The following is an 18,508-nucleotide window of genomic DNA, read 5'->3' as shown; positions in this document are numbered from 1 at the left end:
TTACACTGTCAAGGTCCAGAAAAGTATGAAATATATCATCAGAATAGTTCATCTGCCATCAGTGGTTCAACAGTAACGTTATGAAGCAACGAGAATACATTTTGTAAACGAAGAAAATAAAAATAACAACTTTATTTAACAATTTGTCTCCTCTGTGTCTCTCTGCATCACCATAGCACCATTCTGGAGAATATCCACTGAACACAAACAGCGTACACTGGATATTCTCTAAAATGATGCTATGGTTATGGGGAGTGACAATGAGGAGATGAATTCACTTGAATTTACGTCACAGTATGAAGAAACAGATCTGTCACTACTTCCATTGCACATCTTGTTTTCAACACAATGCATTGCCACTTTTCCCCCACACTTTGAGCTCTGAAAATGGTAAGGATGTGTTTCTGTGGATAACCCTTCATTCTGGACCTACATTAGTCTTTAACGATCCCCTCCAGGATAACTTCCTTCTGTCTCACTCCTCAATTAATGGAAGCTTCACTGCCAATTCACCAGCTGGATAAAGAGATGTCAAAGCTTTTGACAACAGCAGCAATGTGTAAAAGTGCCATAGAATCCGCCAATAACATTAACAAGGGCATTATGCAACAATAAGTATATCACTAGTTATTATAACAGTGTGGTTAATACTGCTGCAAAAATAACAGTTGAATGGTGAGAGGTAATCAATACCATTCAAGGCCTTAGGCCACTGTCAACTATGTACATCTCTCTCCCACTCTCTCTGTCCAGGTTATGGGGTAGCGGTGTGTGTGGATGTGGGTGTGTTAGTGCGTGTGTTTTTGCGTGAGACAGGCAGCTCTTCCCGCTGAGTGGTTGTCATGGCTACAGCAGGGAGATGGAATGCGGTAAATATCTCAATTTTCCAATCAACCACACTTACACACACACACACACACACATAGTGTTGGTCTTTTGGGAGAAAGGTCAGAACATGCCAGGAGACCGGAAAAGGCAGAGAGGAGTAGGCAGTAAGTGTAGCAGTGGTCTACATTAAACAGTTTTGGATTTTTCTTTTCTATTTGTTCTTTTGAGCACACTGGACCGGCAGAAGTTTGAAAAACTCAAATGAAGCTTGAAATTTTAATAACAACAAAACTGGCTGAGAACATAAACCTCAGCACCTAACCTTCAGTCAGCTCTAAAACTCGCTGGAAGAGCTACTGGAACAAGTCTGCAAGTGCCGAAGGCATTTAAAAAAAAAAAAATCTAATTATGAAGCCAAACTAAAAACAACGCAAAACAGTGCACTGAGAAAAGCAGGGGAAAGCAAACATGCTCGATAACATGAATTCCAACCTTTTTTGTAATTTGATTTGTTGAAATGAGCCATTAAATCTTAAACATCATAGGTGAAGTATTTAAGCTCGGTCTAACCTCGGGCGTCCAGGCACTAGAGAGTTACTGATTGGACCAAATGTGTTGGTTAAGTACTTTCTAACCATTGTTGGTGATGTTAGCAGGCTGTGTACAATTAAGCAGCTGTGTTGCCAGTGTGTGCATGTTATAAGTCGCTAACGACTGCATGGGGGGTTGAAATCTACTACTAGTAGTATCAGCAGAGAGCTTTATGATTAGGTTTATGAAATCCTGGAACATAATTAAAGACACTCAGTCAAACTTTAGAGATTTTGCTAATTCCATTCCAAGCAACGAACAGCAGATGATTCCTATGCTGATCATACATGAGGTGCTTATCCAATTTTCTATGCTATAGACATCCCACATCCAAATTCACCTCTAAAAAAACTGTCATGATGCAAACTTGATACACACTACTAAGATTTAATATATATTTATACTGATATATCATTAAACTGATAAAAGTTAACAATAAAAACATGTACAATGTTACAAAACATTTCAATTTCAAGTTAATTCTGTTCTCTATTCATCAAAATGTATAATAGTTTCCACAAAAATATTAAGCAACACAATTATTTTTTTACATAGACAGCTGCAAATCAGCATATTAGAATGATTTCTAAAGGATCATGTGACATTGAAGAATTGAAGACTGGAGTAATGGCCACTTTTTCCATCAAAATCCAAAAAATATTATTATTTTATATTATTTTATATTATATTATATTATATTATATTATATTATATTATATTATATTATATTATATTATATTATATTATATTATTACAGTTATTTTAAACAATATTATTTTATTGTATTTTTGATTAAATAAACGTATGGTGAGCATAAAAGACTATTTCAAATGCACCAGCTCTGAGAGCTTTTAGTTTTTTTTATGGTTACTTTGCATATTTTGCAATTATTAATTCTTCTAATCAGAAAAGTTGGCAAAAAAGGAACTACCTGTAATCATGCCACCAAAATCTTTAATTAAATGTGACAAGATGAAAGTGCAAGAGATAAACATACGGAAGGAGAGGGAAGGATGAACCAGATTTAAACAGGTTGGGGGAAAAACATGAAAAAAAAGAAAAAAAATGAAAAGGAAGAAAAAGAAAAGCGTGACTGGTCACCTGGAGATCCCTGGCCTGGCCTGAGCCATGGGTAGGTGGTAGCAGTTGTCATGGAGAGGGGCTCTGGTTGCCATGGTAACAGCTGGGCCGGGGGTCAGCAGCTAAGGGAATGTGTTTGCACACAGAAGTGCATGCTGGGAGGAGAATCCTGCTGGGTGTGTGTTTAAGTGAGTGAGTTTGAAAGAGAGAGAGAACGGTCTTAGTGTCCCTTCAGAGCTGAAATACCCCTGTGTTGCCATAACAAAGAGGAGAAATTAGTTTGGGGCTGTGAGGTAATTGTTCAGGCATTTTGCGAAGTTCTTTTGAGGTGCTAGATTAAATAATTTGTTCGATGAAATGGGAGGCATTGGGCTGTTTACGAGGTATAGCAATAAAACAGCTCAAAATCTTCAGCTCAAATCCAAAACCTGTTACATATGACAAATATACACTAACATGACCCCAGTAAACACAAGAACATTATAAGATTGATCTTCCTGAATGAAACCAGAATCTCTGCACACTCCAACTCCACAGACGCAGAGGTAGAGAACATATAGAGACCCTTAAATCGAAAGGCCATTTCTGTACCCACACAAACCTAAACTGGAGTTCACGAGTCTCAGAGTGATGTCAGCAAGCTCGCACACATGGATGAAATCACGGATGAATGTTTCTTGATGTCTGTGGGTAGAATAATACTGGTTCAGGTGAACACATTCAGTACATTTAGTAATAAAAGTGTTTTGTTTTTTTTAGGCACTTGAATGGGACCAATGTTTTGAGGATTTTAAAACAAATTCACTTCCATTTAAGAAATTCATATTTAACTTCAGCAAGGATGTGTTAAGTTGATCAAAAGTGACTTTTTGTACTATTTGTGTGTGTAAGAGACTTCTTTCAAAAAGAAAAGTTATTGAACTGTACTGTATGTAATTTTTGTAAAAGCACATTAAATCTTCTGTTAAGCTATCTACCTTGTTTTGACATTAGAATGGCCATTTTGTAAATTTAATGTGTTTGGCTTCTTCAGATGTCATTAGCTTCCAGTAATTTTTAGCTGTACAAAACTACTCATTATGCTGATTGAAACTGCAAGCTGGTATTTTTTTACCATATTTTTTACCATATTATTTTAATGTATCGTCTTAATTATAGACACTGGTTTGTAGAGTATATGGTACAGTTTTATCGTTTACTGCACTTTGATATGATATTCTTCTCGTTATTTCCCTATATCGACCAGCTAATGAAACGAAAGTCTCACACATTCACAGAAAACAAGCTTACTTCCACATTGAAAAATAAGGTGGATAGCTATTTAAATATATACCACCAGTTTGGGATTTTGGGGGATTTCACATTGTTGACATGGCAATGAAGTTGCAAAATTGCATACAAGTTTACACTTAAAGGGTTAATTTAATTAAATTTTTTACAGTAACATGCCTATTTACATCTTCTGGCTATACTTGAAACAGTGAGAGCTTAAACGGTTGGCCCCATTCACTCCCATTGTAAGTGTCTCAGTGTAACCAAAAGGTTGGATAAGTTAAAATAAATTTTGTGGTCATCAGCATGAAGCCACAACTTATGCTTAATTTATACTGAACCCAGAATATTACTTTAATGTGCATTTCACTTACATGCTGAAATACTTTCCAAACTCCGCCCACACTTATATTCAAAGCCATCAGGTTCACTGAGTCAAGCACACAGAAACGCACACAAGCACAGACAAATGTTGCTCCCAGAGCCGAACTGTCTGCAAGAGATGCAGTGAGATGGAAAACTTTAATCGCATTAAAAGAAAAACCTTCTCCTTTCATTTGGAAATTCCTCAGATTCCCCCTTTCTCTCCCACCCTCATCCTTCTCCCTCTATATTCCCAGTTGTCTCTCTCTTTCCACCCCCCCCCCCCTCCAGCACTTACAGCCACTTCTGTTGCTCCTGACCCCCCCCCCCCCATCTGTTCCACCCGTGGAGGAATTACAATCTGCTCCCGTCTCTCTCCCTGTTTCGCTCCATCTCCCTCACTGTCTCTCTCTCGTTCTCTTTCTCTCTTTCTTTTCGTCCTGCTCCTGTGATTCTGTTCCTCCTCTTTCAGAAAGCAGACAGATCAAAGGCTCTGCCCCTCCTCTCTCCTCCAGGAGGCTTTGTCCCCATCTCTCTGTCACTCGCTCTTTGTGGACCTCTTTCCAGTTTCATGCCACATTCAAACTCTCCTTTTGTCATTTGGGTCCGAAACACATTTACACACACGGACACACAAATACACACCGTCACACACAACAGGGATAAACCACCTGAGGAGTTAGAGGGACTTTCAAAGTCTTAGTGACTTGGGGGATTTTGTACCTTAGGGGTCCTGAGGAAAGTTCACAGTTTAGGCTCTTAATCACACAAAAACAACTTCAGCAAGGTTTCATGATCCAGCTAGAGCTGAAATATGATTTTGTTGTTGTTGTCTTAATCTGAAGTCTTTCAGTAGTACTTGTGATAATTATAAATCACATGCCAAGTAAATGATAGGAACATAACTAAACTCACAGACAAAAATACACAACACACTGGATCATTAACAAGCAATGGTATCCGAGAGCCTGTACAACTCAAATAATATTCACAAGAGGGCAGTGCTGCACAATTTTAAAGGGATAGTTCACACACACACACACAAAAAAAACAACTACAAAAAAAAACGTTTAATCACTCAATTTGTTACAAAACTGTATGATTTTTTTTTTCTGTGGAACAAAAAAGAAGTGGTTCCATGCAATTATAAGAAACATGATGAAACGGTTTCAAAACAATGCTGTCCCTTTGCTTTTGAAGTAAACCACATTATAACATTCAAATATATTTAGCTAGCATTGAAAAAAATATCAAAAAGTATTATTTATTATATCCTACCCCTCACCCTCACAGAAACCTTTCAACTTTTAAAGTAAAACATGATTAATGAGCCTTTCAAACAAAAAAAAAAAGTGGTGAATTGATCACCTAGATTTTCACTGAACTTCATAAACAGAAGCTCTATAATTGCTCACATTACAATTCTAGTAGCTAACCATATTTAATCATATACATTATTAACGTCACACCACTCACACATTTTCCTGGTATGACACACATCCACATGAAAAACATTTCTTGGAAAGCAATCACAGCATCCAAATACTGATTAATACTGAGAAAGGTGTCTTGTTTGCTTTTTTTCATACCTGATACAATGATCAGACATTTTTCTATCTACACTCATAATAGATGCCCACTGCCCACATAAGAAATTAATGTAAAATACAAGTAAAAATTAGGTTTAACTATCTTCATGTTTACAGCCTAGCAAGGAAACAGCAAAAACACAAGCAGTGACTGTTTGAAAAGCAGGACTAAGAATAAATTGGAGTTAGAGGTGTTTGCAGTGGCTCAGTGAGGTGACCGAGGTCAATTCCTAGCCTCCACACCTGTTTCCATCTGCATAGACAGAAAGAGAAGGAAATAACAACTGAGCTATATTATCGACATATTCACATCTTGACTTCATGAGTACAATTTCATTGTCATAACTTGAGGCGAGTCTGTGTGTTCACAATCACTTTTCATAATCATCAGTGTTCAGTCTAACTGTATATCAAGCATGATGACATGAAGGTCAACCTTAACAAAACCAACACTACACACACACACACACACACACACACAGAGAGAGAGAGAGAGAGAGAGAGAGAGAGAGAGAGAGAGATCTGTTAAACCTGCTTCCACAAAACTGGATGTCCATGTACAAACCATCAACACACACACACACACACACATCCTTAACCCCCATCCACTGTCTGGGCCGGACTCATCTGAGCCGTTGCCATGGTGATGGACCTGCAGAGCAGGCATCACCTTAGATACCTCAAACAGATAATCTCAACTAAGCATATGCACAAACAACCTTGACCAGGTAAGACATCCACATGCATATGACACGAACATACAACTCGTAACAAAAAAACTTACTGTACTGAATATAAGCACAAGTGAATCTACAATTCGAAGTCAGTTTCAGATGTTTAAACCGAGAATAGACAAAGCCAACCAGAAGTCATATTTTCACTTCAGATTTGTCACAAATGCTACAGTAAAGCTTATTTTATAATATTGTAAATGTTTTTATTTCTTAAAACACACACACACACACACACATTTAATTAATTCTTCATAAATTCCTTAAATACATTTCAACTTGGACATAACAAAAACAAACAGCCTGGAATGACACCAGTCACAAAAACCAAATCCTTCTTTTATCTTATTTGTAATACAACCAGAGACTATAGAAAAGAACTGGATTATGACAGATTATGTCTGGATGATATAATTGTGAATAATCTTGCCAGTGATCCTTTTCAGGAAATGGGATCAGGCATCAGACAAAGAAATGAGATAGACATGAATGAGAGAGAAACCAACAGAGATCAAGGAAAGGGGGATTTAAAGGGATTTAGTAAAAAAGTAAAAAAGATATGAAAGGTATAGTTTGACATGAGGGTCATACTTAAATGTTCTGTTTCATTACAGGTATGATGTTGAATTAAACAAAAACAGGAAGGAAAGAAAAATTTGATAGTAGATATTGTCTCTTTCTTTTTTAAATTTGTGTCACTGAGACTGTTTGGTGCTTCTGTGTGCTGGGATGGATGTGTGTGTGTGGGTGTGTGGTTTTGAATTAGGTGTGTTTGGTAGAAGGGAGTGGTGGATTAAGGGATTACGGTGAGTCTAATCATGTGATTGTCATGGTCCGTGGTGACCCTACTTACTAACAGATTACCCTGGTGAAGATGAGGTAGACTGATTTCCTCTCTATTTCCTCCTTCTGTCATTTCATCCATCCTTTTGTCAGGAAGGGCTTTCATCTCATCCCTCATGGTTGGGCTGAGGTCTCTGACTTCTGTGGCTTCCTGTACTGAGCCAGGAGACGCGAACGCACGAACCTGCACAGAAACACTCATTTCTTATTATTCCCCATTCAGAAGAGCCCTCGTCATCTTGACCTTTCTTTCTGGATTTTTTTTTACCTGATCCAATGCAGAGGTGAGTAAGACAACCCAGCACTCCGATCCCATCTCCTTAAGCACCTGATGAGGGAAACCTAACTATCAGTTAAACGACTGTGTTTTACTCCAAATGCTATAAATGAGATGGAAATCGGCATTTTGAGAGCTAAGTCGATTCCCAGCCACTTTCTCGAAAGCAGGAACTGGCCTAAAACTATCACACACAAAAACAAAAGCTTACTTTGACACAGCCAAGTTTAACCGGATGGGAAACAACAAAACTTTTAAATGTGCCAGAATGATAACAGCTTTCAGGTCCTTCCGTTTCGATTTCAGAGAGCCTATTCAGAGAAAGGCACTCATTTGACTCAGAAAGATGTCTTTGTGTTCAGCTCATTACACATATATAACTGGCTCTCCTCTGTATGTGTCGTAGCTATTATCTAGCATGGCTAAGTGGCAGAAATCACTTCAGAGTGAGCACTCCAGCGTAAAAACGGGTACATGTTACATTTAGCAATGTTTCTCCCACATATGGAGAGCCACAAATCTGTCATCTCCCCTGTACAGCAGTTATTGTTAAACCATAATAAATTAATAATATAGAATTAGTAAAGCTTACTGATAACTGTAGCTATTGTGGTATAAACTATTGTTAGCATAGTTTCCATGGAGAAGGTTTCTTTTTCTAAGCTGAAAAGGATGGATAGTTTAGGATGGTTACAGCAGGCAGTATTTTCAAGGAATACACGAACAGCTTGATAAACTTCGTCAACCATTAATAAATTGTAACTTCCGAATAACGAAGTGAAAATTAGTATGCTGAGGCAGTATTTTATTTTTCAAAATATATAGGTAAAGGGATCGTTAAATTGGTTTCATCTGTGAAATGAGAGACGCGGGTGTTGCTTGACCCTCTGGCGCCCTCTGTTGAAAAGCTTGTGAGCTGCAGACTCGTATTAATACACTTTAAAGATCGTTTAGCTCTGAATTTGGGCAGCACTAATTAATCCTGTTAGCGATTAATTATCCTAGAGTGTCTTCTCTGACGTAGCGTCGCAGCTCCGTCTTTTCAGTTGGTAAACAAGACTTGTGATAATTTTTTTTTTAATTATGTCTGTCACAAATAGCTGTTGAAAATTTAGCCAAAAAAAAAAAAAAAAATCTAAATTATATACAAATAATATCTAAAATATGTTTATGAAATATATATACATACACATTAATTGACTTTCTGTGACAACGTGCTTGCCATGAGAACGCAATTCAACTTTTTGGATTAAAATCTATACTTTAAATTATAATTAATTCTAATTAAATAATTATTTATAATTTAAATATATTAATTGGGCTCTCCTAACTTAAAGAGTGTGGGATGGAATATTTCTGTCCACACGTTCAGTTGTTTAACCTGAAAGCTGCTTGATGCTTAATAAAACTGTGCAAATGAAGTTATTGCTGGATTGCCCCATGTTTCATTACGGACACAAACACACCAGAAAATAAATCAATAAAGTCCTGAGAAATTCCTATAAGATGTCTCTATGTCTTTATCTCCAGATATTATCCCTCTTCAAGGAGGCTTTTGTGTGAGTTTTGGAGTGAGGGGCCCTGAAACATCTTGTTCAGCTCCATGGCTGGAAGAAGACACACATTCATCCTCCTCTCCCTTTCTCTTCTATTCCTCCTCCTCTGTCTCTTCACTCGTCCATGTGTCTGCGGTCCTGCCCGGTCCCCTCTTCTCGCTGGCCAGCCTTTCCTGGTGTTATGGGGGGTTCCAGACAAAGACTGTTTGGGTCGGCCAGACCCATCTGCATTTGGGATGGAGTGGGAAGGCCGTGTGGCAACATTTTATGAGGACACGCTAGGACTTTACCCATATTTCACTGCACAGGATCGGCCTGTCAACGGTGGCCTACCACAACACACCAGCCTTGACATTCACCTCCAGAGGGTGGAGGGCGACCTGACGGCCTCGTTACCCCAGGCAGGAGCACCTGGTTTAGGAGTGCTGCGCTGGCAGGAGTGGGCGCCTCAGTGGAACAGGAACAGGGGAATAAAAAATAAGTATCTTGTGGAATCGAGGGCACTTCTCCGGGGATTTTTTCCAGACTGGAGCACAGAGGAAGTGGAGAAATGGTCTCAGGTGATGACAATCACGACATATTATGATATTTTAATGACTATCATTCTGCATTAAGTTGTATAAATCTATCTTATGATTTAATTTCTTGTCAGGTTGACTTTGAAGCAGCAGCACAGTCCATAATGATGGAAACCCTGCGGGAGGTGAAGAGACTCCGCCCACAAAGATTATGGGGAATAGCCCCATATCCTAACTGCTATAACTTTGACTCCACCCAGATAGCATTAGCCAATTACACGGGACGGTGCCCTGCGGCAGAAATGGCCCTTAATGATGAGCTGATGTGGCTCTGGAAGCGAAGCGGTGCCCTCTATCCAGCCCTCTTGCTGGAGAAGCTGCCAGAGGGAACCAAAGGGGCATGGCTTTACGCAACCAATCAGATCAGGGAGGCTTTACGAGTGGCGGCTCTTGCAGGGACTACCTTTGATCTTCCCGTGTTTCCACTGATCAAGATTGTGTACACCTCCTCCAACTCCTTTCTCTCAGAGGTAATGAACAATAGGTTGCCATCTGTTGAGTTTAACAAAACTAATGGTTACCGAAGACATTAGAAGCGGGTATATAAAGAAAATTTAACATACAATATCACACGAGAAACTGCTCTATATCAAAGAGGTGTTGCTGAAATTAAAAAATAACATTATTGTTTACAGCCACGTTTCAGTCTTTTTCAATATAAAAGTACACAAATGGTGAAAAGGTTCCCATTGTAATATGGGGTGAATATCTGGAAAAATGACCTTTCAGCAAATCAAATTTGAGGACCAGAAAGAACTGTTGTATTAAGTATAATATAATATGAGGGTGCACCTTATAAGGACTTTGTTGTTACTCAGTACAACCTTCTAATTGTGTCTGTATTGTACATGTATCAGATTGATCTGGTGAACACAATTGGAGAGAGTGCTGCTATGGGAGCATCTGGAGTCATTATATGGGAAAAATCCTTAGCAGTTAAAACACAGGTAATCATTCAGTCATTCTCATATTGACAATATCATACAAAAGTTTGAGAACAGTAAGAATTTTAATTATTTATTTTGTTGAAAAACATTTATTCTGCAAGGACGCATTAAATTGATTGAAACTGACAATAAAGATATTTATGATATTACAAAAGATTTCTATTTTAAATACACAATGTTCTTTTGAATTCCTGTTTTTTTATTATTTACATCTGCATGTGCGTCTCCTACAGAAATCCTGCTCAGAGTTCAGCTCGTATGTTCGTCAGGTTCTCGGCCCATATGCTGTTAATGTGACCACTGCAGGACGTCTCTGTGGAGTCTCGTTGTGTCAGGGCCGTGGACGCTGTGTGCGTAAGAAACCTGAGGACCCCACATACCTGCATCTCCCTTCAGCCCACTTTATGCTTCTCCCAAATGGGGCAGAAGGTGTCCGGGCCACCGGAGAGCTTCCCACTGCTTACATAGACCTCTGGAAGAAGGACTTCCGCTGCCAGTGGTTTGAAGCCTTGGAGGGTGCAGCAGCAGATCAAGAATCTGGCGTGGTGCTGGTAAACCGAGGGAAAATAACATCACCAGCAGTAAAAACAGTGGTTGGTATAAGCCAGAGTCAGGGTACAGTGGTTCCAGTGATTCCAGTGACAGCAGTGCCTACCAAGCAGCCAGTGGACGGTGGAAATGCTGTACTTATTACACCCACCATCTTTCTCTCCTCACTGGTTCTTCATTATGTTTGACGAGTAGAGAGCTGGAGTGTGAAGGAACTTTTGTGAACCTCAGTTGGCCTTGATTTTGATCGCTAATTGCTAAAAGAATTGTAATATAAACACCCAAAGGAATATCTCTGAGAACAGCTTCTGTGAAAGACAATCTCAGAGATTTAAATTCACAATCTGAACACGACTGAATAAACAGATCTGTTCCGCATCACCTGCACTTGAAAATTATCTATATAACTTATATGGATACAGTTTTTTTTAAGGGATAGTGCTATCATTGATCCTCCACTATGGATTTGTTCTGTTGAACACAAAAGAAGATATTTTGAAGAATGTTGGTAACTACAGTTGAATGTAGACACTGACTTCCATAGGATGGGGAAAAAACTCTGCACCATCAACTGTTTGGTTCCCAACTTTCTTCAATATTTTTTGCGTTCAACAGAAAAAACTCATTCAGGTTTGGAACAAGTGGAGGGTGAGTACCCTATCCCTTTTATCTACATACAAAATGACCCTGAATGGTTTTTGAAACAAAATGATCTACCTTCTAGAATATTTTTTCCCCTGACATTTTGGTGTTATATCTTTTACTTGGATGTTATTAAAGGGGAGTGATTCTTTTCTATACCCACTTTATATATTATGTCAAACCTGCGTAAGACTTGTGGCGGGACAGTGATAGCACAATCATAAAATGTCCTGAATGCAGCTGAGCCGGGGTGTAACTGGCCTCTATCTGTCTAAACTAAAATCTTATCAAATGTTTAGTTTCTGTTTGAAAGAAATCAGCCAAGTTTACACATTATCCGAGCAGTCTGTCCCAAACAAAACCATCCTCCATAGTGAAAATGTAAAGCCTGTCCAAACATTCAGATATGAATAACTAGTAAACAAACTGCTGGTTTGTTAAATTAACAAGTACCAACTATAATGTCCAAATAAAATAAAATAAAGTGTCCATCTATACATTTACATATCTGTGAATTCATCATTAATTGTAAGGGGTGACAAAGCAAAACATTTTATCCTCCAGTGTAAATGAATCCAGCTAAGGCCGAACACTCTCTCTCTGTCAGTCACTTACACACACAAACAATATTCTCCATAATTTCACTGATGGTGGTATAATTTCACCTGATCAATAGCGCCAATCGAGCAATAAACAAATTCACCTTAAATGTAATGAGAAGAGGCACACAAATTAAGTATCATTCTAGCAAATTTATTTTGTTATATTATATAATTTAAAATATACATTGATGACAGATTGTTGGACAAATCAGGGTTACAGTTAGCAAGACAGAGATTAAGAAAGATGATTCAAACAGGAACAAACAGAGAAAGGTAAAGATCATAAACTTCCATCCATCCTGAAATTTTTTCAGAATCTTTCCTGACCTTCCTCTGATTTGTGAGGTCCTTGTGATCAATACTTTCAGACAACAAAATAATTAATCAAATTACAGGACATTTTTCATGACTCACAAGAGAGTTTCATCAAGAGTCCAATATTTGTAGGCCATTATGGTGCTTGTGTTAGGAATAGTTCATCCAACAACAACGAAAAAAACTAAATTCTGCCATTATTTACTCACCACAAAATAAGATATTTTGAAGAATGTCCTGACCATTTCAAGCTTCAAAAAAGACGCAAGTGCATCACAACAGTAGTTCATATGATGTGCGCACAACTCTTTCAAAGTCATATGATATCTTTATGTGAGAAACGGATTGAAAAGTCATTAATCATGATTTATGGTGACTGTATGAACATGAGCATTAAGCACATTCTTCAAAAAAAAATCTTCTTTTGCACTCCATGGAAGAGAAATTCATAGAGGTTTCCAACAATATGAGGGTGAGTAAATCATTTCAGAATTTGTTTTCAGGTGAACCATCCATTTAACAATGGAATCACAATCTGTGAAAAGAAGAACTGATCTGGGATGCATAGCATCCATGCTGCAGAAACAAAGACGTCCGGGAGGAACAAGTATACACAGAGCATGGCTTCCATACTGGCAAATATTGGTGTTAAACTACTCTATGTTTTAAATACCTGCCAAAAGTTCCAATCACACACACTAACTTCATAAACAGGCAACAACCAATCAGTCGCCCAAGAGCCACCAACAACAAAAAGTGCTTCCTCTGGTCACGTGGAAGATGCTGGACGGCATGAATCAAAGGGAGGAGTTAATTTTGTCGTGCGAACGTTCTAGAGGGGAGGAGCCAAGACAAAAGGAGGTGATTAAAGATGTGGTCTCCGAAGAGAAGGGTGAAAACCAAGCTATCTCTAAGGGGACGAGAACTTCCAGAGCATTGCTAGTAAACATTACAGTTAGCAAAATGCTTCCATTGCACTGAGTGTAGCAGAATGACTGCAGAAGGCGGAGCCACTGCTTTTCTCCTAGGGATGGAGTCTTCATTGGGACAGGAGGTGTGGTTTGTTGCCATAGTTACTTGCAGATGGTCTCTAGGGCATCAAGGGTTCGTTTGATGTCTCTGATCTGAGCAGCAAGAGCATGTATAGGTTGCATGGAGCGATCTAGCTCCTCACACCGGGCCATGAGTGTGTACATTCCCTGAAAACACATATACAAGCACACACAGATCAAAAAAGAAAATAAAATCTAAAACAAAACTTGCCTGACTAAATAAATGTAAGTCACTCTCATCTCACCTTTATACTCATGTCTACTGACTCTCCCAAACTGTCCACAGAATCTCTGTATGTCTGGATATAACCCACACTCAAAGCAGTCATCTGGAGAGACACAATATTCACATTTATGTTCAAAGCAATATGTGCACTTCACGGTCTGTATAAATTAATATATGGAATTAGGTTTGCATGCATAAAAAGTGAAGCCAAAAAGTTAGTTCTGAAAAATGGAACAGCACCATTTGTTTGCAGTGTCCAAATATTTTTTTGGGTGGCTGTATATGAATCAGGGTAATACTCACATTCTGTATAGTTCCATTGAGGCTTCGCAGCATCAGTTCTACACTCTGAGCCACATCCTGTGTGTGTTTGTGCAGGTCTAACAGCACTGACGGGTCAATGGGCGGAATATCAGCCGGCCGACGCAAAGAACCAAGACCACGCACCACAGGCCCAGAACAGTCCGCTGAAGTAGCCACACACAGATCAAATATTACTGATACATGACTTAACAAATCAAAAATAATTTTTTGACACCCCAGGTACTCACAATCCGTGTCCAGACTTAGCCGCGAGCTCATTTTAATCTTATCTTCAAGATTTTTGGCGATGAAGTGCGTGAGATCTCCATCATGGCTGACCGTTCCCTCCAATTCGAGGGCACTGGATATGGTAGCTCTGCGGCCTTCCACCTGGCCTCCTCTAGCCCCGCCTCCTCGTCCCCCGCCCCCACACGCCCCACTGATCTCATCCAGACTCTTACTGTCCTGCATGCCGCGCACGACTCGATCTCGCTCTGGTACTGACCGCACACGCACCTCTGCCATCACGTGAGCCGGGCACGGAGAATCAGCCAGGTCTGGCAGCAGAGGGGGTGTGGCCTGGTTGGGAGGAGGGGCCGGAACAAGGGGAGGGGCCTCATCAGGAGAAATGGAAGCATTTGGCTGGACTTCATCCAATGAATCAATATCGGCCCATTCCTCAGGTTCAGAGCGAGTTGAAGGGTGTTCAGCTGAGAGCAGACCAACTGGCTGTAATTTGTGCAGATCAGTTTATTCAAGATTAGCAGCAACAGATATTTGAGTCACACAAATTGGACATAATGTTAAATTATTTTACTATTAGTTAATAAATTAACTGAATTAAATGTATTAATTTATTAGAATTATTGTAACAAAGATTTTATTATTAATTATTGAAATCATGGAAAAGAAATTTAAAAAAGAAATCATGGAAAGTTTCCAGATGTTTTCTGCATCTTTGCAACCCTACTAATATAATATTAAGTAAAGTAATTAATGTATTATAAATTAGTATTTAATCAAAAGAGAACTAGTGCACATCCCTGATTTAACGGCTTACCTGAACAGAAATAAGGGTCTCCTTTTTTTGCTTGATCTCTCTCTTGTTGATATTGTTTACCTCTCCATCACTTGCCTTTTTCTCATCCTCCTCCCCTCTCCATTCTTCCAGTTCTTTTTTATAGTGGCTGTGTATTCGTTCATTCTCACAGGAGTGCGTGTCCTTGAGTGAGCTGTCTTCAGTTAGAATATGTGCACATTGGTTGTGCTGAACCAGTGACTCAGTAGGTGTGGACTCGGAGCGATCTGTGTGTGCATCTCTACATGAGTCCATGTGGTGAAGAGTGTGTTTGAGAGTCTCTGACAGGGGAGGTGACCCATCGTGAGCCTCAAAATCAGCCCCATCCCTGAACTTTAACCCCTGAGTGGTGAATCCATGAGGTTCTGACCAATCTGAAGCTTTGGGACAGTCAGATGTGTCCACACCATTGTTCGCTTCTTGTGCATCCTGCCCGGTCACAGCAGAGCGGCTCATCCCTTCATCTGCTGCAGCAAAACAAATCTTCATCATCATCATTATTATCATTGAAGATGTACAGCTAAAGCTAATGCGCTAATGTGATGCAAGTCATAAATTAAAAATGAATGTTTATAATTTATATTTCATGCCTGAGTTCGCATGATATTATATAGTAAATTCCCTGTACAAAAGAGTTATTTCATTTGAATATATATATATATATATATATATATATATATATATATATATATATATATGTATATATATATATATATATATATGTATATGTATATATATATATATATATATATATATATGTATATGTATATATATATATATATATATGTATATGTATATATATATATATATATATATATATATATATATATATTTTTTTTTTTTTTTTGTATTTTTTAAGTAAATCTTTTTATTCCCCCAAAAGGAAGAATAAAATAAAACATGGCATTGCAAATGATCTGTTATAGCATCATGAAATGTTTCCACTCAAACTACACCATGAGAAAACACTGCATATCTAATCAATTTAAAACAACATTATTTTAATATCATTAAGATAATATTATAGTTTTTAATAATATTCAGTTTTTACCTTTATATTTTAAGTTTTGGCAATTTTGCCGCTGACGTTTTTATTTCTATTTTGTACTATTTCTATACAGTTTTATATAGTTTCTATTAGTTATTTTAGTACAAGCTAAACTAAATGAAAACGAGAAATGGTTGCCTTGTAAGCTGAAATAAAATAACCGATTTTATATTATATTTTATTTCAGTCAACAATACAATAAAGCCACAAAAAAGTTTTTATGGTTTAACTATCAGTTAACTAAAATAACAATGATTTAAAATAACGTATTCGTTTATTCTTTCTTTTTTCTTTTATTTAAAATAACTTATTTTTTTAAGTTGTTCGATTAAAAGCAAAAGCTCGGTGATCATGAACGCTCTTGCAGGTTTCACTTCACATATGGAAACACTCTGAGGCATTATGCACTGACTCGATCCGTTTCCTGAGTCTGTTTTGACAGCTGTCAGTTCGTTCGTTGCTAATCAGTTTAGTGGTATATTTACTTACTGACACTAAATCTCAAAAGATTTTACCTAGTGACGAAGTGTCTCTCTGTAAGTGTCTTCAGAGAAACTGAAATCATACGAAGCTTAAATCTCCAACACCAATGATTCGCGGGGCTCAAAATTCATCAAGTACAAGCGACGACCATTTCACAAACATTTAACATCTCAACCAGACAAATCAGACTCAGATCAGCTGGACAATAAATATGTAAATAACGGATCAAGGAAGCGAAGGTGGTCACCTGACGTTAGCTTCAGGATAAGCATTAGCTGTAATGCAGGCCTCTGAATTCGCAGCCTTTATGCGAGATATCAGCGAAAATCCGAAGCCTTGTGGCTACTACTGTTTGAGTTTGGGCTGATTTGTCATGTTTCAGATGCATGTAATGCAATAGTGGATTTGAGAAGTTAATTATTTACCTGTAGCTCTTCGCCCAGGAAGAAGGTTGCCAACTGATTCCGCACAAAATATTTGTCGTACGGAAATACAACGTTGACGTTATAGTTCCGCATAACATACAGAGATAAATCTCATGACATAAAACTCATGTGAAAAATTTAATGTAAACGCATTCATTTATTTAATCATACCTTAATGTAGATTATCAGAGAATTGTGTTATAGAATTAATAAATAATAAACCTGTGGTTAATTATTCACTTATTTGCACGAAGAGAGATGTCTAGACAGCCTGTCCAGGTCCAGACAGATATGTAGTACACAGATTTCACCACAGAGGGCGCTAGATGCCGCCGATTGATTTTACTGGCGTGACGCTGCTCTCTCCCGCGTCCTGAGCAGGAGGCTGTGTGTATTTTTACCCTGCTGCCATTTTATAGGCTGGAATTAAAGTAATTGTCAACCACATCAGCAAAACCTAGGCTTTGACCTGTTACAAAACACTGACCAAAACTAAAACCTCTAAGAACCTGTTATTATCCAAAAAAACACCCCATGTAATAAAGCCCTCTAAAGGAGAGCCAGAGTAATGTTGTGAGTCACTGACCTATTCTCTTGACATCTTTAGGGGACTGTAGTCAACATGAAACATTAACAAGTCATTTTACAACAGTAATTTCATATATTTCTAAGTGGAACAATGTATTCAACATGAAAAAATTTACTGTAGGGGTGGGACTTGATTATTATCCATCATGATTTAATTGGACAGTAAAACGTAGTTGTTCCATACTGGAATAGAGCAACTGTGAAGGACTACTTCCTTTTTCCAGTTTTACATCACCTTTGAGGAGGCTTTTTCACCAGGATGTGGAGTGTGGAAGATCAAGTTCACCTTTGGTAGTATCTCTTGATGTACCTAAATGGTAAATATGATGTTATTTGCAAATCACTGCCGTGTGACCTTCATTACATTATTACATTAAATTACAGCATTAACTATTGGCTTTTTAGAAAGGCTAAAGCAGTAGCCTAAAACATATCTAAATAGCATTTTGCTATTGGTTTACATTTACATTTTACAATATATTTTATGCGGCGTGGCCTAGGTGACATCACATTTTTACATTTTGGTATAATTTGTGCTGAGT

General features: G+C 38.2%; 2 protein-coding genes across 6 annotated transcripts; one reads left to right on the top strand and one right to left on the bottom strand.

Moving 5' to 3' along the window:
* Positions 1–9,008: 9,008 nt before the first annotated feature.
* LOC113093962 (hyaluronidase-1-like) lies at positions 9,009–12,226 on the top strand. The gene is made up of 4 exons (XM_026259579.1): positions 9,009–9,690; positions 9,783–10,178; positions 10,566–10,655; positions 10,889–12,226. The coding sequence occupies exons 1-4, from the start codon at positions 9,178–9,180 to the stop codon at positions 11,390–11,392; spliced, it is 1,503 nt and encodes a 500-aa protein (XP_026115364.1). The 5' UTR covers positions 9,009–9,177; the 3' UTR covers positions 11,393–12,226.
* Positions 12,227–12,578: 352 nt separating this feature from the next.
* On the bottom strand, positions 12,579–17,481 carry LOC113093965 (BLOC-1-related complex subunit 6-like). Of its 5 annotated transcripts, none has more exons than XM_026259585.1 (6): positions 17,379–17,481; positions 15,405–15,889; positions 14,593–15,073; positions 14,345–14,508; positions 14,061–14,144; positions 12,579–13,962 (listed from the first exon to the last, which is right to left on the bottom strand). In XM_026259585.1, the coding sequence occupies exons 2-6, from the start codon at positions 15,876–15,878 to the stop codon at positions 13,837–13,839; spliced, it is 1,329 nt and encodes a 442-aa protein (XP_026115370.1). In that variant the 5' UTR covers positions 15,879–15,889; positions 17,379–17,481; the 3' UTR covers positions 12,579–13,836. The 5 variants fall into 5 exon arrangements, with proteins under 5 accessions (XP_026115370.1, XP_026115372.1, XP_026115369.1 ...); XM_026259587.1 differs by having other exon boundaries at positions 15,405–15,886; positions 17,379–17,437; XM_026259584.1 differs by lacking the exon at positions 17,379–17,481 and adding an exon at positions 17,201–17,343 and having other exon boundaries at positions 15,405–15,886.
* Positions 17,482–18,508: the final 1,027 nt, after the last annotated feature.

The sequence above is a fragment of the Carassius auratus genome, unplaced genomic scaffold, assembly GCF_003368295.1.
Source record: "Carassius auratus strain Wakin unplaced genomic scaffold, ASM336829v1 scaf_tig00215205, whole genome shotgun sequence".
NCBI classification, from domain to species: Eukaryota; Metazoa; Chordata; class Actinopteri; order Cypriniformes; family Cyprinidae; genus Carassius; species Carassius auratus.
Note: the sequence above shows the minus strand (reverse complement) of the source record. Positions and strands in the feature narration are given on the sequence as shown.

Bases quoted from the DNA above. Each gene is read 5' to 3' on its own strand.
- LOC113093965 (XM_026259584.1), bottom strand. From the start codon at position 17,225: ATGCTTATCCTGAAGCTAACGTCAG. The intron at 15,074-15,404 runs GTAAGCCGTTAA...CACAAATTACAG, and splicing joins AGACCCTTATTTCTGTTCAG to CCAGTTGGTCTGCTCTCAGC. The intron at 13,963-14,060 runs GTGAGATGAGAG...ATGTGTTTTCAG, and splicing joins CAGTAGACATGAGTATAAAG to GGAATGTACACACTCATGGC.
- LOC113093962 (XM_026259579.1), top strand. From the start codon at position 9,178: ATGGCTGGAAGAAGACACACATTCATCCTCCTCTCCCTTTCTCTTCTA. The intron at 10,179-10,565 runs GTAATGAACAAT...TACATGTATCAG, and splicing joins CCAACTCCTTTCTCTCAGAG to ATTGATCTGGTGAACACAAT. The intron at 10,656-10,888 runs GTAATCATTCAG...CGTCTCCTACAG, and splicing joins CCTTAGCAGTTAAAACACAG to AAATCCTGCTCAGAGTTCAG.